Genomic DNA, 20,798 nt, shown 5'->3' with positions numbered 1-20,798 from the left:
TGTATCATATTTTAAACTCAGGTCTCGCTGCTACATCTTACTCCCCAGGTTACTCCCTCCCACTAAGGAGCTGGGTGTCAGGCTGTAGTTCCCCAGAAGATTAGCTGCATTTTCGTGGCTAAATCATTTGATTTTCATCTCTCTCTAGATGCACTGATATTATTGCCCTGCCATACCCTAGGCTGAGTTCAGGCTGGATTTAGCACCGTATCTCAGGATGAAAGTCTCACTCATTCCTGTTTTCTGTTTTTCCTTCTCAGAGGCAGATGGGTGATTGGACAGCTGGTGCGCTGTTTCCTGTTTGGATGCCATGAATTCCAGAAAAACACTTTCAGAAACAAGGAGAGGGTACACTGCTGGCAAAGCTTATGCCACTGCACACTCATGGCAGCTCCCACAAATCCTCATTGTGGATGTCAAGCCACCCTTTTGGGCCAACACATGTTCTAAACTTTGTGAAGCCCTGGAAAACTTCTTCTGTCTAGCATGCAGTTTGGCAGGTCCCTGTCGCATCTCATTGCTGAGCCTATATGTGGTACAGAACCAGCACGAGTGCCTCCTTCCCTTTGTGGTGAGTGTGAAACAAGGGATCTTATAGACTTAGGATTTTAAAGGCTGTAACAGATACATGCAGTTTAGCATAGACAATTATGATTAATTAGAAGGTATTATATGTAAAGAAGTTAATCATCCTCTGAATCACTTTTTATGGGTTTCATGGAAGTGAATCTTAAAGGAGGGATTTGAAAGGACAGGGCCTAGTGGACAGATGAAGTTGGCTGCAGCAAGGGCTGGGTTCAATATTTAGGGGCTCCTCTTAACACTACTACACAGACCAGACCAGTCATCTGGGAAAAGTTCACACCAGCCCTGGTGCCTCTAAGAGACAATGTTTCCCCTCTCGCAAGCATTGCATCTGTGTATAACAAAAGAGAAGTTTTATTAAAAGAGAAAGGGAACCAAGCACTTGTTTGGGAAAACACCACAACCACATTCAAAAACATGCAGTCATAGGCAAACACCCATACCAAAGTATATCATGCAGTGGCCTTTGCCTTAGTTTTTCATCTTGGGGAGTGAGCCTTACAAACAAATGTTCCTTTAACATGCCACTGCCCTCCCCCTTTAATGCACCCCACTCCCAGTTGCTGTCCTTGGTCAGCGAAGACCCAGAATTCAGAGGTGTGTTCATGGGAGTTCACCTCCCGCCCTGGAGGGTCTGGGGGGAAGGTGTTGCAGCCTTTCACTCTGCATTGCTGCTGCTGCTGCACCATTGTTCACTCCATGGCCCTTGGCCACAGTACCGTCACTTTCTCTGCCACCACCTGCCTCTCTACTGCCACCTCTTTAGGTCCTACCCCTTAACCCAGTTCTCAGTGATTTCAGCAATTAGTGAAAGAGACTGCTGTGACGTTCCACTGAAACACTGCCCCACACTAGGCTTAGCACTTAGGCCTGGTCTACACTGGGGGGGGTGGTGTCGATGCAAAATACGCGTCGATGTATCTTATTCCGACTTACCTCCCGTCCTCACGGCGCGGGATCGATGGCCGCGGCTCCCCTGTCAACTCCGCTACTGCCGCTCGCTCTGGTGGAGTTCCGGAGTTGACGGGGAGCGCATTCGGGGATCAATATATCGCATCTCGCAAGACGCGATATATCAATCCCCGATAAACTGATCGCTACCCGCCGATACAGCGGGTAGTCTGGACGTACCCTTAGACCTGGTTATCAATGGTTTCAGCTCTAGTGATGACCTGCAAAAACAAATGACTCAATTGATTCTAATCAGCTCTGCCTTTAAACAGTGGAGAGGGATGGAGTTAAATTGTGTCTAGGGCCTGGTCTACACTATGCGTTTAAACCGGTTTAAGGAGCGTAAAACCGATTTAACGCCACACCCGTCCACACTAAGAGGCCCTTTATATCGATATAAAGGGCTCTTTAAACCGGTTTCTGTACTCCTCCCTAACGAGAGGAGTAGTGCTAGTATCGGAATTATCATATCGGATTAGGGTTAGTGTGGCCGCAGAGTGACGGTATTGGCCTCCGGGTGGTATCCCACAGTGCACCACTGACCGTTCTGGACAGCAATCTGAACTCGGATGCAGTGGCCAGGTAGACAGGAAAAGCCCCGCGAACTTTTGAATATTTCCTGTTTACCCAGCATGGAGCTCCGATCAGCACGGGTGGCGATGCAGTCCGAAATAAAAATAAAAAAAGAGCTCCAGCATGGACCATGCGGATGTGATCGCAGTAAGGGCAGGCAAATCTGTTCTATCAGCGCTCCGTTACAGAAGACGAAATTCAAAATCATTTTTAAAAAATCTCCACACAGACGCCATAGCAGGGACTCAGCGCACTGCTGCGTGACAAGCGTAACGGAAAGCCAAAGAATCAAATGGACGCTCATGGAGGGGGGACTGGAGCAGGGACTGGAGGACTCAAGCAATCCCACAGTGCCTGCAGTCTCCAAAAAGTATTTGCATTCTTGGCTGAGCTCCAAATGCTTCTAGGGTCAAACACAGTGTCCGCGGTGGTTCAGGGCATAGCTCGGCAATTTACGCACCCCCCCACCCACCCCCAGAAGTGAAAGGGAAAACAATCTTCTCTTGACTCTTTTACGTCACCCTATCTTTACTGAATGCTGCAGATAGACGCGATGCTGCAGCAGTCAACACCAACATCCTTGCTCCCCCTCCCCCCGCCATGGGTGGCTGATGGTACAATATGACTGATATCCATCATCATCATCAGCCTATTGGCACATGGGGCAGTGCAAAAGGACTGGTAACCATGCCGACTAGCATTAAGTGAGGTCTATCATGGGCGCCTGTGTAAAAAGCTCCTGATTTTTCCTGGTAGATGGTGCAGTATGGCTGATAACTGTCTTCATCATAGCAACAGGGGGCTGAGCTCCATCAGCCCCCGCCCTTCATGTGTAAAGAACAGATTCAATTGTCCCTGGACTAGCAGCGGGATGCTGGGCTCCTCTCCTCCACACTGCTTAATGTCCTGTCTGGACTATCATAGCAGCTGGAGGCTGCCTTCCACTCATTTCTCACTAACAAGTCACTGTGTCTTATTCCTGCATTCTTTATTACTTCATCACACAAGTGAGGGGACACTGCTACGGTAGCCCAGGAAGGCTGGGGGAAGAATGGAATCAACAGGTGGGGTTGTTGCAGGAGCACCCCCTGTGAATAGCATGCGGCTCATAATTTCTGCTGGATCTGACACAGAGCAGCTGTGCTCTCTGGTTCTATGATACAGTGGTTCTCTAGTACACTTGCCCATATTCTAGGCAGGACTGATTCTATTTTTAGATACCAAAAAGGAGGGATTGACTCAGGGAGTCATTCCCAATTTTGGCTTTTGTGCCCCTGGCTGAGATCAGCCAGGGGCACTTATGACAGCAGCAAATGGTGCAGTGCAAAAGGACTGGTAACCATGATCATCTTATTACCAATTTATGGTATGGTAGATGGTACAGTATGGCTGGTAACCATCTCTGCTGTCATGCAAAAGCAAAAGCATGCTGCTGTGTAGCGCTGCTGAATCGCCTCTGTCAGCGGCATCTAGTTCACATACGGTGACAGTCACAAAAGGCAAAACAGGCTCCATGATTGCTATGCTATGGCATCTGCCAGGGCAATCCAGGGAAAAAAGGCGCGAAATGCTTGTCTGCCGTTGCTTTCCCAGAGGAAGGAGTGACTGATGACATTTACCCAGAACCACCCGCGACAATGATTTTTGCCCCATCAGGCACTGGGATCTCAACCCGGAAATTCCAAGGGGCGGGGGAGGCTGCGGGAACTATGGGATAGCTACGGAATAGCTACCCACAGTGCAACGCACCAGAAGTCGACGCTAGCCTCGGACCGTGGACGCACACCACCGATTTAATGTGTTTAGTGTGGCCGCGCGCACTCGATTTTATACAATCTGTTTTGCTAAACCGGTTTATGTAAAATCGGAATAATCCCGTAGTGTAGACGTACCCTATGACTCTTAGGCAGAGCACACACCACCAGGTATAAACACCTGTCCCTTTTTCCACTGGGATTTGGTCTCCCTTCCCTGCTTAGTAAGTGAGGGTGAACCCCTCTATCAGGACAGGCTAAGCCCAGTTCAGCTGCCCTTTACTAATACAATAAGGATAACAACATTTCATTACCCCTCCATTCAATACTAATGTGATTTGTAACTCACCACCGGCCAAAATCCATCACTTTGGCAATGCAGCTGTCTGCTGAATACCTAGGTAGTGTAGGTGTTTGTGTGCAAATATGGTCTGGTTCTTAAGTCTTTTCCCCCAGCTCATCACTGATGCCAGGGGAGAGCTCATTCAGACCCTGCCTACAAAGTTATTATATGTAAAATACTTAATCATCCTCTGAATCCTTCTTATGGGTTTCATGGAAGAAGTGAATCTTAATGGGGGATTTGACAGAAGAAGGCAAAGTGGCTTGGAACCCCTGAGATGTACATATGCCATAACTGAGTCCTCATGTAATTTTACTGCTGTAATCCTTATCCTTCTCCCTATCTCCTGCTGACAGTTGGGTAATCTTACTCTGTGCATCACATCCGAAGTTTGATGGCAAGCCCACTGGGCCAGGGAATTTGCTTTTTCATTTGCTTTGTAGAGAACCAGGTCAGCCTAAGCACAGCTCTAAACTGTGCCAGCTAACAGTGTCCCCACAGCTAATCTGCCAGGGATCACCGGTAGAGCCTTGCAACCCAATGGACCCCAACTACAGGGATCTGGTTCAGGTTGGGTCAGTAAACAACCTGAGTCTCTCAGGGTCAGGTAGGCTCTGATCACCTCCTTCTGCTTGTAGAGCCCACACGGTAGCAGCTGTGTGCCTTGCTCCTGCTGGATGCTGCCACCTCACTGTGTTGTGTATGCGAAAGTAAGTGTTATTTACTGCTTACATATCACAAGAACTAGGGGTCATCCTATGAAATGAATAGGCAGCCAGTTTAACACAAACAGAACTACGTTTTCCACACAATGCACACTCTGTGGACCTCATTACCAGAGGATGTTGTGAATGCCAAAAGTATAACTGGGTCAAAAAATAATTAGATAAGTTCATGGAGTTTAGGTCCATTAATGGCTATTAGCCAGGATGGATAGGGACACAACCTTGTATATTTAAATCACCAACTGCCAGAAGCTGGGACTGGACAACAGGGGATGGATCACTCAAAACTACCCTGTTCTGTTCATTCCCTCTGAAGCATCTGGCATCGGCCACTGTCAGAGACAAGATAGTGGGCTAGAGGGACCATTGGTCTGAACCAGTATGACCATTCTAACTTCCCATCTAACTTGCAGAGAGTTCGCTTCCAGGTTCTTTTTACTGCCTCTGCCTCATTTAGCTTTCCTCCGCTACAGTTAGGGGAATACACTAATGCTTTCCATTAGTGCTGCTTCCTTTATTTAGGAAACAAGTATTGTGTTGGGATAGGGTACCCTTTAAACATGGTATTGTGGACCTAAATGTGGAATTGTGCATTCATAAATCTCTTTAATCCAATTAGAAAATGATTATGCCAAGCAGGTGAAAGACTCAAGTCTCCCAATAAGAACAACAGAAGACTGGGGACAAATACAATGCTATTTTGTTTGATTTGGAGCTTTGGGATTAGGAACTAATCCAGTGTTCATTCTAGGTATTCACTAGTCTGGGCCCACTAACTCAAAGCTGCACAACGTTACAGATTAAAGCCCCTAGCACATTAATTGCAGTTTAACATAATTTACTTTACAAGAGAAGGTCTTTGGAGTGAGCGCATAAAGCTTTGATCTGGTTTTTAACAAAACAGAGGTTCAAAAAAATAATTTCTAACAGAGTTTCTCAAACTAGGACCTGCAGAGGCTTACTGGGACTCTCCAAATTCCTGGATCGCCCTCTAAAATGTGTCTATAGTAAAAACCTACTTGATCTGGGAAGAATGAATTTTTTCTGCCAAAATTTGAAGTGTTATTTAGATCCAGAGTCTGATACTTACCGATACTGAGCAGCATCATACACCTCAAGGACCCCATTGACATTAGTGGAGACTCCCCAGATTGAGTGGTGAGTACTATTACTCACATTAAGAACAGGAGTACTTGTGGCACCTTAGAGACTAACAAATTTATTTCACCATAAGCTTTCGTGAGCTACAGCTCACTTCTTCGGATGCATAGAATGGAACACACAGACAGGAGATATTTATACATACAGAGAACATGAAAAGGTGGAAGTACGCATACTCACATTGGGTATCATAGAATCATAGAATATCATCATCGGAAGGGACCTCAGGAGGTCATCTAGTCCAACCTCCTGCTCAAAGCAGGACCAATACCCATTTAAATCATCCCAACCAGGGCTTTGTCAAGCCTGACCTTAAAAATCTCTAAGGAAGGAGATTCCACCACCTCCCTAGGTAACCCATCCAAGTGCTTCACCACCCTCCTAGTGAAAAAGTTTTTCCTAATATCCAACCTAAACCTCCCCCACTGCAACTTGAGACCATTACTCCTTGTTCTGTCATCAGGTACCACTGAGAACAGTCTAGATCCAACCTCTCTGGAACCTCCTTTCAGGTAGTTGAAAGCAGCTATCAAATCCCCCCTTACTCTTCTCTTCTGCAGACTAAACAATCCCAGTTCCCTCAGCCCCTCCTCATAAGTCATGTGCTCCAGCCCCCTAATCATTTGTGTTGCCCTCCACTGGACTCTTTCCAATTTTTCCACATCCTTCTTGTAGCGGGGGACCCAAAACTGGACACAGTACTCCAGATGAGGCCTTACCAATGTCGAATAGAGGGGAATGATCACATCCCTTGATCTGCTGGCAATGCCCCTACTTATACAGCCCAAAATGCTGTTAGCTTTCTTGGCAACAAGGGCACACTGTTGACCCAGATCTAGCTTCTCGTCCACTGTAACCTCTAGGTCCTTTTCTGCAGAACTGCTGCCTCGCCACTCAGTCCCTAGTCTGTAACAGTGAATGGGATTCTTCTGTCCTAAGTGCAGGATTCTGCACTTATCCGTGTTGAACCTCATCAGATTTCTTTTTGGCCCAATCCTCTAATTTGTCTAGGTCCCTCTGTATCCTATCCCTACGCTCCAGGGTATCTACCACTCCTCCCAGCTTAGTGTCATCTGCAAACTTGCTGAGGGTGCAATCCACACCATCCTCCAGATCATTAATGAAGATATTGAAGAAAACCGGCCCCAGGACCAACCCTTGGGGTACTCCACTTGATACTGACTGCAACCAGACATGGAGCCATTGATCACTACCCGTTGATCCCGATGATCTAGCCAGCTTTCTATCCACATTACAGTCCATTCATCCAGCCCATACTACTTTAACTTGCTGGCAAGAGTACTGTGGGAGACCGTATCAAAAGCTTTTCTAAAGTCAAGGAATAACATGTCCACAGCTTTCCCCTGATCCACAGAGCCAGTTATCTCCTCATAGAAGGCAATTAGGTTAGTCAGGCATGACTTGCCCTTGGTGAATCCATGCTGACTGTTCCTGATCACTTTCCTCTCCTCAAAGTGCTTGAATAGCATCAGAATCTAGCTCTACATTTAATGTTAATGGTCTTTAGCTTCAGAAAGCTGGAGAAGCACTTTATTATTGTTCTAGATACTACTCAGTCCTGCCATGAGTGCAGGGGACTGGACTAGATGATCTCTTGAGGTCCCTTCCAGTCCTATGATTCTATGATTGTCCCTGACTCCACAGTGGCTTCCAAAACAGATTGCTATTTGGTTCCATGGGCTAATGGAGACTGAAGGCCAAATTCAAAAGTGAGTCTAGGAGTTTAATGTACATTTAGCAGCAATTTAGACATACTATGGGCTAGATATTACTACAATTCACTTACTGGGTATGTCTATGGTAGAGACTTTGTTCCTATTGTAGTTTAATTGACATATTTGTAAATGCTGATCTAGACATTCCACAAACTTTAGGACTCCCTACTAGGATTGACCTCAACCAGCTATATCTAGACAAAAGTTGTTAACCTCTGTCTACATTAGGAAAAGGTCATGATTCGGTACATGTGTTAGATACCCTTGAACATGGGTGGCACGTATAATAGGCTGGGGAAGTCTGTGCCTCCCCAAAGAGCCTTGCGTGGTCCTTCCCCAAGGCTGCCTCCTGCAGCTAGTTGGCCCCAACCCAGGCAGGCTGCTCCTCTTCCAGGAAGCCATGCGCCAGGCGCTCTGGGGCTGGGGACACTTGGGCGACCTGGGGCTGTGGGGGTAGGGGGCTGTAGGCTTCAGGGGAGAAGAGGGTGTTAGGGGTGGGCTGGGCTGGGAGCTAGCTCCTTGAACCCATGGTTTACTCACCACCCTGAATGGATACACACAACGTATAAAATGCCTATCATCTTGGTAACTAAGTATTATATCCTTACATATCACCTGTACATGAGCCAAAACACAAGCAGTTGTAGTGGGATGCAGCTGCACTAGTGATTTGTGCCTCTGGAGCTATATGGATCGACAGACTGATTTAGACAAGTGGTCTATCTAGACCACTATCCTGTTTACTGCAGTAGCCACTACCAGCTGCTCCAAAGAAGGTTCAGGAAATTCCACAGTGGTCAGTTAGCCATGGAATAACCTGCCCACAGGGGAAAAAACAGTCAAAAAACTTCCTCCCAGCCCCTAATTGACTCATGTCCTGAAGCAAGAGGATTTATAGTCCTCCCAAAACTCTTGTTCTTTTAAAAATCTTTACAATAACAACTTTGGATAGTCTTGTGATCCATATCACTGTCCAATCCTTTTTGAACCCTGTAATCTTGGGGCAATGTGTTCTACAACCAAACTGCATCATGTGAAAAATAATTGTTATTGGATTGTAAATGTCCTCTCTTTAATTTAATTGAATACTGTTTTTCAGCAAGTAAAAGGGAGCTTTCCTCGGCTTCAGACCTGCATTTCAGAACTTCGCTCCTTACCAAGAGAAGGCTCTTTCCAACAAAAGGGAGACAGAGTGATGCAGGCTGTGCAGGATGGGCTCCAGCAGTTTAAACAGTACACCAGACATATGCTAGCAGGAGGCTCAGTGAACAGTTCTGTTGAGGTAAGGAGAGTTCTGGGGAGATAGTAATAACCATCAAGTGCAGTCCATCCGTATATTTCAGGTGTCAGTCACTGTGGTAGCTAAGTATCAGAGGGGTAGCCGTGTTAGTCTAGATCTGTAAAAAGCAGCAAAGAGTCCTGTGGAACCTTATAGACTAACAGACATATTGGAGTATGTGGTAGCTAAGCATCATGAGAGGAAGTAAGTAGCATAAAACAATTCCAAAAAAGAGGAACCCCATAGCTTGCTCTGCAGGATGCCCAAGATCTCATGTCACATACAGACTCAAGTCACTCATGGAATATGGCCCTAGCTGTAAGAGGGAAGACAACTTGATGACAAGCATTAGCTGATTATTTTAACTTCCCATTTTGTACACTGTTAATCTCCAAGACAGGATATTATTTAAAATTGATTTTATTTCTTATGAGAACATAGTGAAACTCACTGTGTGTATCTGCATACAAGATACTTTTTTATATGACTTCCCTGCCGGCCTACACTTACATTCTAGGATCATGTTCTGCCTATATTCCCTGGATGGAATTTCCACTAATGTCAATGGGACATTTGTGCAAAGATCCTAGTTGTGGCTTAAAGTATGTTCACAGTTCATTAAAACATCAATTCAAATGGAAAAGCATTTTATTGTGGGATTAGTTGGCACAGTAGCAAAGAACAGGAAAAGCATACAAAAAGATCATTATCTTAGCACAATCTTTCAATCAATTTTCAGTACAAAAAGCAAATAGGATCAGTATTTGGAAAACAGAGAAACTTTATAGTCAGCATTTAATTCTCTCAGCAGCAGCTTGAGACTTCCGTAGGAATCCGTGTCCCATGCACCCAAACACAGATCATCTACCATTTTGCATCTTTTGTGTCCCCTCTTATTCATTGCCTCTCTAACGTAAACTGACCCAGTCTTTTCACTCTCTCACTATATGGAAGATTGTTGAAGCATCTAAACGTAATCTCCCATCTCTGAATCCCTTCTATTTCTGTTATATTCTTTTTGAGATGCAGTCACCAGAACTGAACACATGATCCAAGCAGAGGCTATCCCATTAATTTATATAATGGCATTGTAAATATTATTTCTCTAATAATGCCATATAATATAAATTTTTTCTATCCTTAGATGCAGATGTGTAGGTTGTTTTTCATTCTTACATAATTTTGCTTTCTTCCCGCTCCTACTTTCCCACCCACCCACCCCCATTTGGTGGTGAGATGGTAAAGGGATTTGGTGGGGAGGAGGGGAATAAGTGATGGGTTTTAATTTCTGACCATTGTGATTCTGATTTGAGGTGTTTATTTCAGAATTGGAGGGCAATATAGAGTAGGTGTAATTCAGGGGATGATACAATTACCTTCTCTAATTAATTTAACTGCAAATACATGCACAGCACAATCTTCCATTGCTGCAGCTGAGGGAATGGGACAGTTAACTACAATATTAAATGATCTACAGATGTAGGTGGCATATATTCCACTAGATTTTTCCTGTTCCTCTGGTTTGTTAAAATTAGTCCATAATGTGTTGTGCAAGCATACATTACTGTGCAATTTTCACAGAGGATTTCTGGTTTCTGTTTTTCTGGAATAGACCATAGTACAAAAGGCTATCCATGTGCATAAGACTGTAAAAGGACTGTGGCCTAAGTTTTCAAAAGTAATTATTGACTGTGTCTCAGTTTTTGAATGCCCAACTTGAGACATCTGAAAAAGACCTAATTTTCAGAGGGCAGGTGCTCAGTACTTCTGAAAATCAGGTTCTTTTTCATAAATTCAGAGATTATAAAACCAGAAAGGATCTCTTGTCTGACTTCCTGCATAACAGACCATGGACTTTATTTCACCAAGTGATTCCTGCTTCAAACAACATTTAGAAAGATATCCGGGGTTGGTTTAAACACCTCATGTGACGAGGAATCCACCAGACCCCAACACAAATTGTTCTAATAGATAATTCCCCTCACTGGTCAATTTAACTTTATTTCTACTCTGAATTTTCCTAGCTTCAGCTTCCAGGGATTTGATCTTGTACTGCCTTTTTCTACTAGATTATAGAGCCCTCTATTTTTAAGGTATCTCAAGTTAACACCCAAAAATCACTATTCACTTGAAAAGTTAAGCTTGTATTTTTAGAGGTCAATAGCAGCGATGCCTATATTAAGATTGTGTAATGCTGACAAACCCTGGTTGTTAGGGGGTGGGATTGAACCTGGGACCTTGAGAGCTAAATGCAGGAGCCTCTACTGCAGGGGTTCTCAAACTGGGGGTCAGGACCCTTCAGGGGGTCGCGAGGTTATTACATGGGGTGTTGTGAGCTGTCAGCCTCCAGCTTTGCCTCCAGCATTTATAATGGTGTTAAATATATTAAAAAGTAGTTTTAATTTATAAGGGGGGTCATACTCAGAGGCTTGCTACGTGAAAGGGGTCACCAGTAAAAAAGTTTGAGAGCCACTGCTCTACTGCATGTGCTAAAAGCCAGCTGCCTCTTAGCTAAGCCTGTAGAGCAGATTCATTCATCTCTAAGTGGTCTCGGTGCCACTAGAGGGGATAGAACATCACACTCAGGAGGTATGTGGGTTACAGTTGCATATAAACCTTCCATTGTAACCTAACTTTTAATTTTGTCTCAGTTTGGCAAACTAACTGTTTAGGCTGAAATAGACTAGGTTTCAGCTCTAGCTCAGATTGTTTTTTTATTATTATTATTTTTCAACCATTAGAGCAAAAACAATTAATCTGTTTCCAAGAACAAGGCTAGTGAAAAACAGGTAGTTTTGCGAATGGCAACAAAATTTTCTACCATTTACTGGAAGAGCTCTAGCATCTCCATGGGTTGGAGTATGGATCTCAAATAGTGAGATAAGACTGGGGCCAGAGGGATGGACTTTGAATCCTCATAAAAGTCCATCCAGATATGTCCATAATCCTTTGGGGGTACGTGGGGGAGGGAGAAGGAGGCAGGAGAGAATCGCTATTTGCTAGCGGAGGATTGCCCACTGAGAACCAAAGGGGACTTGTGATGGGGTGCACCACTCACCGCTTGGCTGGCGCCTCCTCCTGCTCACTATAGGGATTAGCTCTTGAGGCCAACACCCCTTCCCATGGTCACATGCCATTACGCCTTCTCTCTCCCAGGTCTGCATCTCCTCTCTCATCCCAGGACCTGCAGCATCTTCTTCATGACTCAGCCTTCTGGCCAGGTCACTCAGCATTCCTCCTTCCAGGGTATATCAAAGTGTTTCCTTCAGCAGTCTTCCCATTCACTGCCTCAGGTACCACTCCTTCAGTGACTGGTTGGGGAACCCAGGCCCACCCTCTACTGCGGGTTCACAGAATCATAAAAGGTTAGGGTTGGAAGAGACCTCAGGAGGCCATCAAGTCCAACCCCCTGCTCAAAGCAGGACCAACCTCAACTAAATCATCCCAACCATGGATTTATCAAGCCAGGCCTTAAAAACCTCTAAGGAAGGAGATTCCACCACCTCCCTAGGTAACCCATTCCAGTGCTTCGCCACCCTCCTAGTGAAATAGTGTTTCCTAATATCCAACCTAGACCTCCCCCACTGCAACTTGAGACCATTGCTTCTTCTTCGAGTGATTGCTCATATGCATTCCAGTTAGGTGTGCACGCGCCGCGTGCACGCTCGTCGGAAGATTTTTACCCTAGCAACACTCGGTGGGTCGGCTGGGCGCCCCCTGGAGTGGCGCCGCTATAGCGCTAGATATACACCCCTGCCGACCCGTCCACTCCTCAGTTCCTTCTTACCGCCCGTGATGGTCGTTGGAACAGTGGAGTGCGGCACTGCTGACCTCCACAGCCCTAGCTTCTCACTTGTTTCTCTACATAGTTGTTGTATATAGTTTGTTAAATATAGTTAGATTTAGTTTACTAGTTTGTGTAGTTAGCATATAGTTACTCGGGGAAATTGAGGGGGGCTAGCCCCTTCTCTTTCCCCCAACCCGGTGCGGGCCCATGCCCAAGGCACCGGGATTTAAGCCGTGCTCGGCCTGCCAAAAGCCGATGCCGATTGGAGACCCTCACGATTTGTGTCTGCGGTGCTTAGGAGAGTCTCACCTTCCCGATAAGTGCCGCATTTGCAAGTCCTTCAAGCCAAGGACAAAAAAGGAGCGGGACTTTCGTTTGAAGCAGCTCCTAATGGAGTCGGCACTTAGCCCTGCGGCGCCGGCTCCGTCCGCCCCGCAGTCAGCTTCGGTGCGGAGCGCGCCAGCGGTTCCCGTACGTTCCGGTACCGAGGTCCAGCGGAAGCAGCAGCCGGCACCGGCCCCCCGGCATCGTTCCCTCTCTCTGTCGGGAAAACGCAAGGCGGCACCGACCTCCTCCAAGAAGGTCTCTGCACCTGGACCTGTCATCCGACTCCCGGTTCTGGCACCGGCAGCTCCGGCGCCGGCACCGACAGCGCAACAACCAAGCGCTGTGCCGTTGACACCACAAGGGCCATCGAGTCCGGTACCACCTTGCTCCCCGGTGCACACCGCGGTCGAGCTCGCTCTCCCGTCGACGCCTGAGACGCCATTTTTCGACGGCGAGAGAGCTTATAGCCTTGACAGAGCCAACGCATTCTCAACCCCCGGCACCGCCGGTGCGGGTTGTTAAATCAGTGGGCAAGCCGGCTATAATGAGGCCTCCTTCCCTTAACCAGCAGGACAGACATTATTCCAGGTCCCGGTCCCAGAGGCGTTCCCATTCACGCCGCTCCAGATCTCGACACCTCTCGCAGTCCCGGTACCGCTCTCCATCGCAGTACCGGTCGTACTCGCGGAGACGATCCCGGTCCCGGTCTCCAGACAGGCGCTATCGGCACCGATCTGGCTTTCGGTACCGCTCCCGGTACTGGTCCTCTCGCAGCCATTCCCACCGTCGGGACTCGAGATCCTGGTCGACCTCCCAGCACCGGCATGGTAGATGGTCCCGGTCTCATTCCCGGCACCATGAAGAGCGGCACCGATCCCCGGCACCGTCCAGGGACAGAACGGCGGCGTCGGCGGCGCAGTCGCATAGTCTCTTGGCACCGCCTTGGCCTTCGAGACAGCCATCCGTCTCCTCCCAGGCCGACAGTGCAGCTGACCAGCACACCGAGCCTCAAGGCCAAGACCAAGGTCCTCCTCAATGGGCCTTCTGGACTCCGTGGGCGTACCATGAGGCGCAAGGAGCCCCCTTTGCCACTCAGCGCTCCAGGCCCTCTGACCACTGAGCGCCTGAGGCCACGGTCAGCAGACCTCCTCCCACAGCCATGGAAGAGGGGCCGCTGACGTCCGTTGATGCTGAGCATCCTCCTGTTGAAGAGGCCTCACAGCAGCTAGCTGAGCCTCCGCAGGACACTCTGGTCCCGGGCCTGTCATCCTCTTCCTCCCCGGATGAGGCGGTGGCAGGGGCGTCCGCCTCGGGACCTCCTCCGATTGACCTTCGGGCCCATCAGGACTTGTTGCGGCGGGTGGCCCAGAACATAAACCTGCCAATTGAGGAGGTGCCGGAGGATGACGACCCAGTCATCAATATAATCTCGGCAGATGCGCCTCTTCGAGTGGCCCTGCCGTTTATCCGAACTATCCAGCGGAATGCGGATACCGTTTGGCAGTCTCCGGCTTCCATCCCTCTGACCGCCCGAGGAGTGGAAAGGAAGTACATGGTCCCGTCTAAGGGCTACGAGTACCTCTATACTCACCCTGCTCCATGCTCATTGGTGGTCCAATCGGTTAACGACCGTGAATGCCATGGCCAACAAGCGCCGGCGCCTAAGTCTAAGGAGGCGCGGCGCATGGACCTTTTGGGCTGCAAGGTCTACTCTGCCGGTGGCCTTCAGTTACGGGTTGCCAACCAACTGGCTCTCCTGAGCAGATACACCTTTAACACCTTGGTGTCTCTGTCAAAATTCTCCGAGCTTGTGCCACAGGGGTCCCGTCCTGAGTTCACGGCTCTGTTGGAAGAGGGTAAGAAAGCGTCCCGGTCAGCCCTCCAAGCCTCTCTGGACTCAGCAGATTCGGGAGCCAGGACCCTGGCCTCTGGGGTAAGCATGAGGCGCATTTCGTGGCTTCAGGCCTCGACGCTGCCGCCGGAAGTCCAACAAAGAATTCAGGACTTACCCTTTGACGGCCAGGGTCTCTTCTCCGAGAAGACCGACTCAAGGCTGCAGACCCTTAAGGATGGTCGCGTCACGATCCGCTCCCTGGGCATGCAAACCCCGGTTACCCAGAGGAGGTCCTTCCGGCCACAACCATACCGCCCGTACAACCAGCCCAGGCTGCAGCCGGATAATAGGCGCCGGGGCAGAGTGAACCGGCGCAGACAGTCGGGCAATCAGGGGAACCAGTCCCAACTGCCCTCAAAGCCTGCTTCAGGGCCTAAACAGAACATTTGATGGGACGCCCGAGGACGGCCCACCAGTTTCATTACCGGATCCTTCCCCGTTGTTTTCCAACCGTCTCTCCCAATTCCTACCAGCTTGGTCCCAGATAACATCAGACAGCTGGGTACTTCGCACGGTGCAATCTGGTTACCGCCTCCAGTTTGCTTCGCCCCCTCCCTCGCACCCACCCTACCCGTCCCTCTTCAGGGACCCCTCTCACGAGCAAGTCCTCTTGCAAGAGGTCGAGACTCTGTTGAGTTTGGGTGCCATAGAGGAAGTGCCAGAAGGCATGAGGGGCAGGGGTTTCTACTCCCGCTACTTCCTGATCCCCAAGGCGAAGGGAGGTCTGCGTCCAATCCTAGACCTCTGAGAGCTCAACAGATTTCTGGTCAAGCTCAAGTTCCACATGGTAACCCTGGGGACCATTATTCCCTCCCTGGATCCGGGAGACTGGTTTGCCGCCCTCGATATGAAGGACGCGCATTTCCATATCACCATTTACCCTCCTCATCGACGCTACCTTCGCTTTGTCATCAACCACCAGCACTACCAGTTCACGGTGCTCCCCTTCGGCCTCTCCACGGCACCGAGGGTCTTCACCAAGTGCATGGCGGTGGTCGCTGCGGCCCTCCGCCGTCGTCGGATACATGTCTACCCGTATCTCGACGACTGGCTGGTCCGTGGAACGTCCCAGCAACTCGTAACACAACAAATGTCCGTGATCATAGGGCTGTTTCAAAAGCTAGGCCTTATGATCAACACCGAGAAGTCTACCTTGACTCCAACGCAGAGGATAGAGTTCATCGGCGCAGTCCTGGACTCCAATCTGGCCAAGGCCTGCCTCCCTCTGCCTCGACATCAGTCCATGGCTTCCATCATCTGAAGCCTACAGTCCTTCCCGACGACAACGGTGCGCACCTGCCTTAGCCTCCTAGGCCACATGGCGGCATGCACTTTCGTGACCCTATATGCGAAGCTCCGCTTTCGCACCTTTCAAGCTTGGTTAACGTTGGTTTACCGCCCGCATATGGACTCTATAGACACGGTGGTCATGATCCCGAGGTCGGCCCTCGAATCGCTCAACTGGTGGTTGGACCCAGAGGTGGTGTGTGCCGGGGTCCCGTTCCGCCCCCCTCACCCCTCCGTCACTCTGACTATGGGCGCCTCGGCCATGGGGTTGGGTGCGCACCTCGGCAGCCTACACACCCAGGGCCTCTGGTCACCCCGCGAGCTGACCCTGCACATCAACATCAGGGAACTGCGAACAGTTCGCTTGGCATGCCAAACCTTTCGCTCCCACCTCCAAGGTCACTGCGTGTCCGTCTTCACAGACAACACGACAGCGATGTTCTACATAAACAAGCAGGGCGGGGCACGTTCCTCCCTGCTTTGCACGGAAGTGATGCGACTGTGGGACTTCTGCATAGCCCACTCCATACACCTAGTAGCATCGTTTCTTCCGGGAGTACAGAACACGCTGGCGGACCATCTCAGCAGGTCATTCCTCTCCCACGAGTGGTCGATTCGCCCCGATGTTATCCACACAGTTTTCCGGAGGTGGGGCTTTCCCCAAATAGACCTGTTTGCATCCAAAGAGAACAGGAAATGCCACCAGTTCTGCTCTTACCAGGGACGCTCCCAGGGCTCCCTTTTGGATGCGTTCCTCATGCCGTGGGCGGATCACCTGCTGTATGCCTTCCCTCTGTTCCCCCTCATACACCGGGTGCTACTCAAGCTCCGGAGGGACAGGGCCCGCCTCATTCTCATTGCTCCAGCTTGGCCGAGACAGCACTGGTACACCCTGCTGTTCGACCTCTCAGTGCGGGATCCCATTCCCCTCCTGTTATGGCCAGACCTCATAACACAAGACTTCGGCAGGCTTCGCCACCCGGACCTGCAGTCCCTCCACCTTACAGCTTGGCTCCTGCATGGCTGACCCAAGCGGAGCGTGACTGTTCCGCTGCAGTACAGCAGGTGCTGCTGGAAAGCAGGAAACCCTCCACTCGGTCAACTTACCTCACCAAGTGGAAGCGTTTTGCACACTGGTGCGATCAGAAGGATATGAACCCTCTCCTGGTGCCTATTCCCAGGATCTTGGACTACCTCTGGTCGCTCAAGGAGCAAGGCCTCGCGGTCTCCTCCTTGAAGGTGCACCTGGCAGCCATTTCCGCCTTTAGGCCCCGCATAGGGGAACGATCCATCTTCTCTAATCAGATGGTTTCCCGCTTCCTTAAGGGGCTAGAACGATTACTACGGTGAGTAACCGTCTTTTACCCTTCACATCCCTTGCTAGCTGCAACTCCAATTGTGCTTTGGCCTTCCTGATTACACCCCTGCATGCTCAAGCAATATGTTTATACTCCTCTCTAGTCATCTGTCCAAGCTTCCACTTCTTGTAAACTTCCTTTTTGTGTTTAAGCTCAACAAAGATTTCTGTTAAGCCAAGCTGGTTGCCTGCCATATTTACTATTCTTTCTGCATGTCGAGATGGTTTGTTCCTGGGTTCCAGCCCAGGGACCCTACAACACGCAGCCAAGATCTGTTCAATCTCCAACCTAGCTGCTGGGCTGCTTCCAACCCCCGCACTACCCCCTATCTAGGGTTTTTCAGCCGCTCTACTCCCTCCTCCCAGGGAGCAACCACAGGCTACTTCTCTCTAGAGCCTCCAAACACACCTCCCTTCTCCCAGGAAGTGACAGCAGACTCCTTCCCTGCAGCCCCTTTCCTGCTATCAGCTCCGTAGCTTTATAGAAGCCCTGCCTGTTCTCACACAGGTGAGCTTCCCCTAATTAGGGCTTTCCTCTCAGCCTAATAGATTAATTGGCCCACCTGGCTGCCATTAACCCCTTCAGAGTGAGTGTGGGGTGGACACCCCATCATAGGACTCAGTCACCAACTGGACATGGCCCACCCACCAGAGGGGAGCTGCTCCCTGACTAGCCTCCTGCCAGAAAGCATTTGAGGAATCCTTTGCTCATGTTCTGGCAGCACAGCACTGGCCTTTACCCATCTGTCTCCTCTGGGCAGCAGAAGCAGCAGCTGGAACAAAGGGCAGAGGGGTAAATCAACCCAGCTCTTTCCCAAGAGCTCCTGGCAACTGCTCCTTGCTGACAGTTGACGTGCTGCCCCTAAATGCCATGGAACCTCTCTGAATTCCTCCCCATTCCTAGGAAGCAGCTCCACTTAAAGGGTGTAATAGACTCATAGACTAAGGTCAGAAGGGACCATTAGGATCTTCTAGTCTGACCTTCTGCACAACAGGCCACAGAATCTCACCCACCCACTCCTGTAACAAACCCCTGACCTATGTCTGAGCTACTGAAGTCCTCAACTTGTGGTTTAAACACTTCAAGGTGCAGAGAATCCTCCAGGAGGTGACCCATGCCCCACTCTGCAGAGGAAGGCGAAAACTCCCCAGGGCCTCTGCCAATCTGCCCTGGAGGAAAATTCCTTCCTGCCCCCAAATATGGTGATCAGCTAAACCCTGAGCACGTGGGCAAAACTCACCAGCCAGACACCCAGGAAAGTAACTCAGATCCCACCCCATTTAGTGTCCCATCACAGGTCATTGGGCATATTTACCGCTAATAGTCAGAGATCAATTAATTGCCAAAATTAGGCTATCCCATTATACCATCCCTTCCATAAACTTATCAAGCTTAGTCTTGAAGTCAGATATATTTATAGAGAGCAATCATATCTCCCCCCAGCTGCCTTTTGGTTAAGCTAAACAAGCCAAGCTCTTCAAGTCTCCATAAGACAGGTTTTCCATTCCTCAGATCATCCTAGTAGCCCTTCTCTGTACCTGTTCCAGTTTGAATTCATTCTTCTTAAACATGGGAGACCAGAACTGCACACAATATTCCAGATGAGGTCTTACCCGTGCCTTGTATTACAGTACTAACACCTCCTTATCTCTACTGGAAATACCTCGCCTGATGCATCCCAAACCCGCATTAGCTTTTTTCACAGCCATATCACATTGGCAGCTCATAGTCATCCTGTGATCAACCAATACTCCGAGGTCCTTCTCCTCCTCTGTTACTTCCAACTGATGCGTCCCCAGTTTATAACAAAAATTCTTGTTATTAATCCCTAAATGCATGACCTTGCACTTTTCACTATTAAATTTTTATCATATTATTATTACTCCCGTTTACAAGGTCATCCAGATCTTCCTGTAGGATAGCCTGGTTCCTCACTGTATTGGCAATGCCTCCCAGCTTCGTGTTATCCTCAAACTTTATTAGCACATTTCCACTTTTTGTGCCAAGGTCAGTAATAAAAAGATTAAATAAGACTGGTCCCAAAACCAATCCCTGAGGAACTCCAATAGTAACCTCCTTCCAGCCTGACAGTTCATCTTTCAGTATGACCCGTTGTATTCTCCCCTTTAACTAGTTCCTTATGCACCTTTCAATTTTCATATTGATTCCCATCTTTTCCAATTTAGCTAATAATTCCCCATGTGGAACCGAATGAAATGCCTTACCAAAATCGAGGTAAATTAGATACACTGCGTTTCCTTTGTCTAAAAAATCTGTTACCTTCTCAAAGAAGGAGATCAGATTGGTTTGGCATGATCTACCTTTTGTAAAACCATGTTGTATTTTGTCCCAATTACCATTGACCTCAATGTCCTTAACTACTTTCTCCTTCAAAAATTTTTCCAAGACCTTGCATACTACAGATGTCAAACTGACAGGCTTATAGTTACCCAGATCACTTTTTTTTCCTTTCTTAAAAATAGGAACTATGTTAGCAATTCTCCAGTCATACGGTACAACCCCTGAGTTTACAGATTCATTAAAAATTCTTGCTAATGGGCTTGCAATTTCATGTACCAGTTCCTTTAATATTCTTGGATGAAGATTATCTGGGGCCCCCGATTTAGTCCCATTAAGCTGTCCGAGTTTGGCTTCTACCTCAGATGTGGTAATATCTACCTCCATATCTTCATTCCCATTTGTCATCCTACCATTATCCCTAAGTTCCTCATTAGCTTCATTAAAGACTGAGGCAAAGTATTTGTTTAGATATTGGGCCATGCCTAGATTATCCTTAATCTCCACTCCAGCCTCAGTGTTTAGCAGTCCCACTTCTTCTTTGTTTGTTTTCTTCTTATTTATATGGCTATAGAACCTTTTACTATTGGTTTTAATTCCATCATGACTACTATTCCACCATGTTTCTGTTATCCCTATAATATCTGGTTTCACTTCCTGCACCAATAGTTCTAGTTCCTCCATTCTGTTACCTAGGCTCCTCACATTAGTTTACAGATGTCTTAATTTTTGCTGTTTGG

The 20,798-nt window shown here is 48.4% G+C and overlaps 2 protein-coding genes across 7 annotated transcripts in view; one reads left to right on the top strand and one right to left on the bottom strand.

Annotated features, from left to right (window-relative positions):
* Positions 1–20,798, top strand: part of LOC120405918 (meiosis 1 associated protein) — a 78,287-nt gene that overhangs the window by 7,594 nt on the left and 49,895 nt on the right. For 4 of the 5 annotated variants that reach the window (XM_039539853.1, XM_039539857.1, XM_039539856.1 and 1 more), the window contains exons 2-4: positions 261–571; positions 4,845–4,916; positions 8,928–9,110. In XM_039539853.1, the coding sequence (XP_039395787.1) occupies positions 311–571; positions 4,845–4,916; positions 8,928–9,110 (516 nt within the window). In that variant the 5' untranslated portion in view covers positions 261–310. The remainder of the gene's footprint in view (positions 1–260; positions 572–4,844; positions 4,917–8,927; positions 9,111–20,798) is intronic. The other variant, XM_039539858.1, reaches the window with a different exon arrangement.
* The window catches only part of SEMA4F (ssemaphorin 4F), a 292,420-nt gene that overhangs the window by 242,561 nt on the left and 29,061 nt on the right, over positions 1–20,798 (bottom strand). The gene's annotated exons all lie outside the window — the stretch shown is intronic.

The sequence above is a fragment of the Mauremys reevesii genome, linkage group 5 (assembly GCF_016161935.1).
Source record: "Mauremys reevesii isolate NIE-2019 linkage group 5, ASM1616193v1, whole genome shotgun sequence".
Taxonomy (NCBI): Eukaryota; Metazoa; Chordata; order Testudines; family Geoemydidae; genus Mauremys; species Mauremys reevesii.
This window is presented reverse-complemented; position numbering and strand designations above follow the sequence as displayed.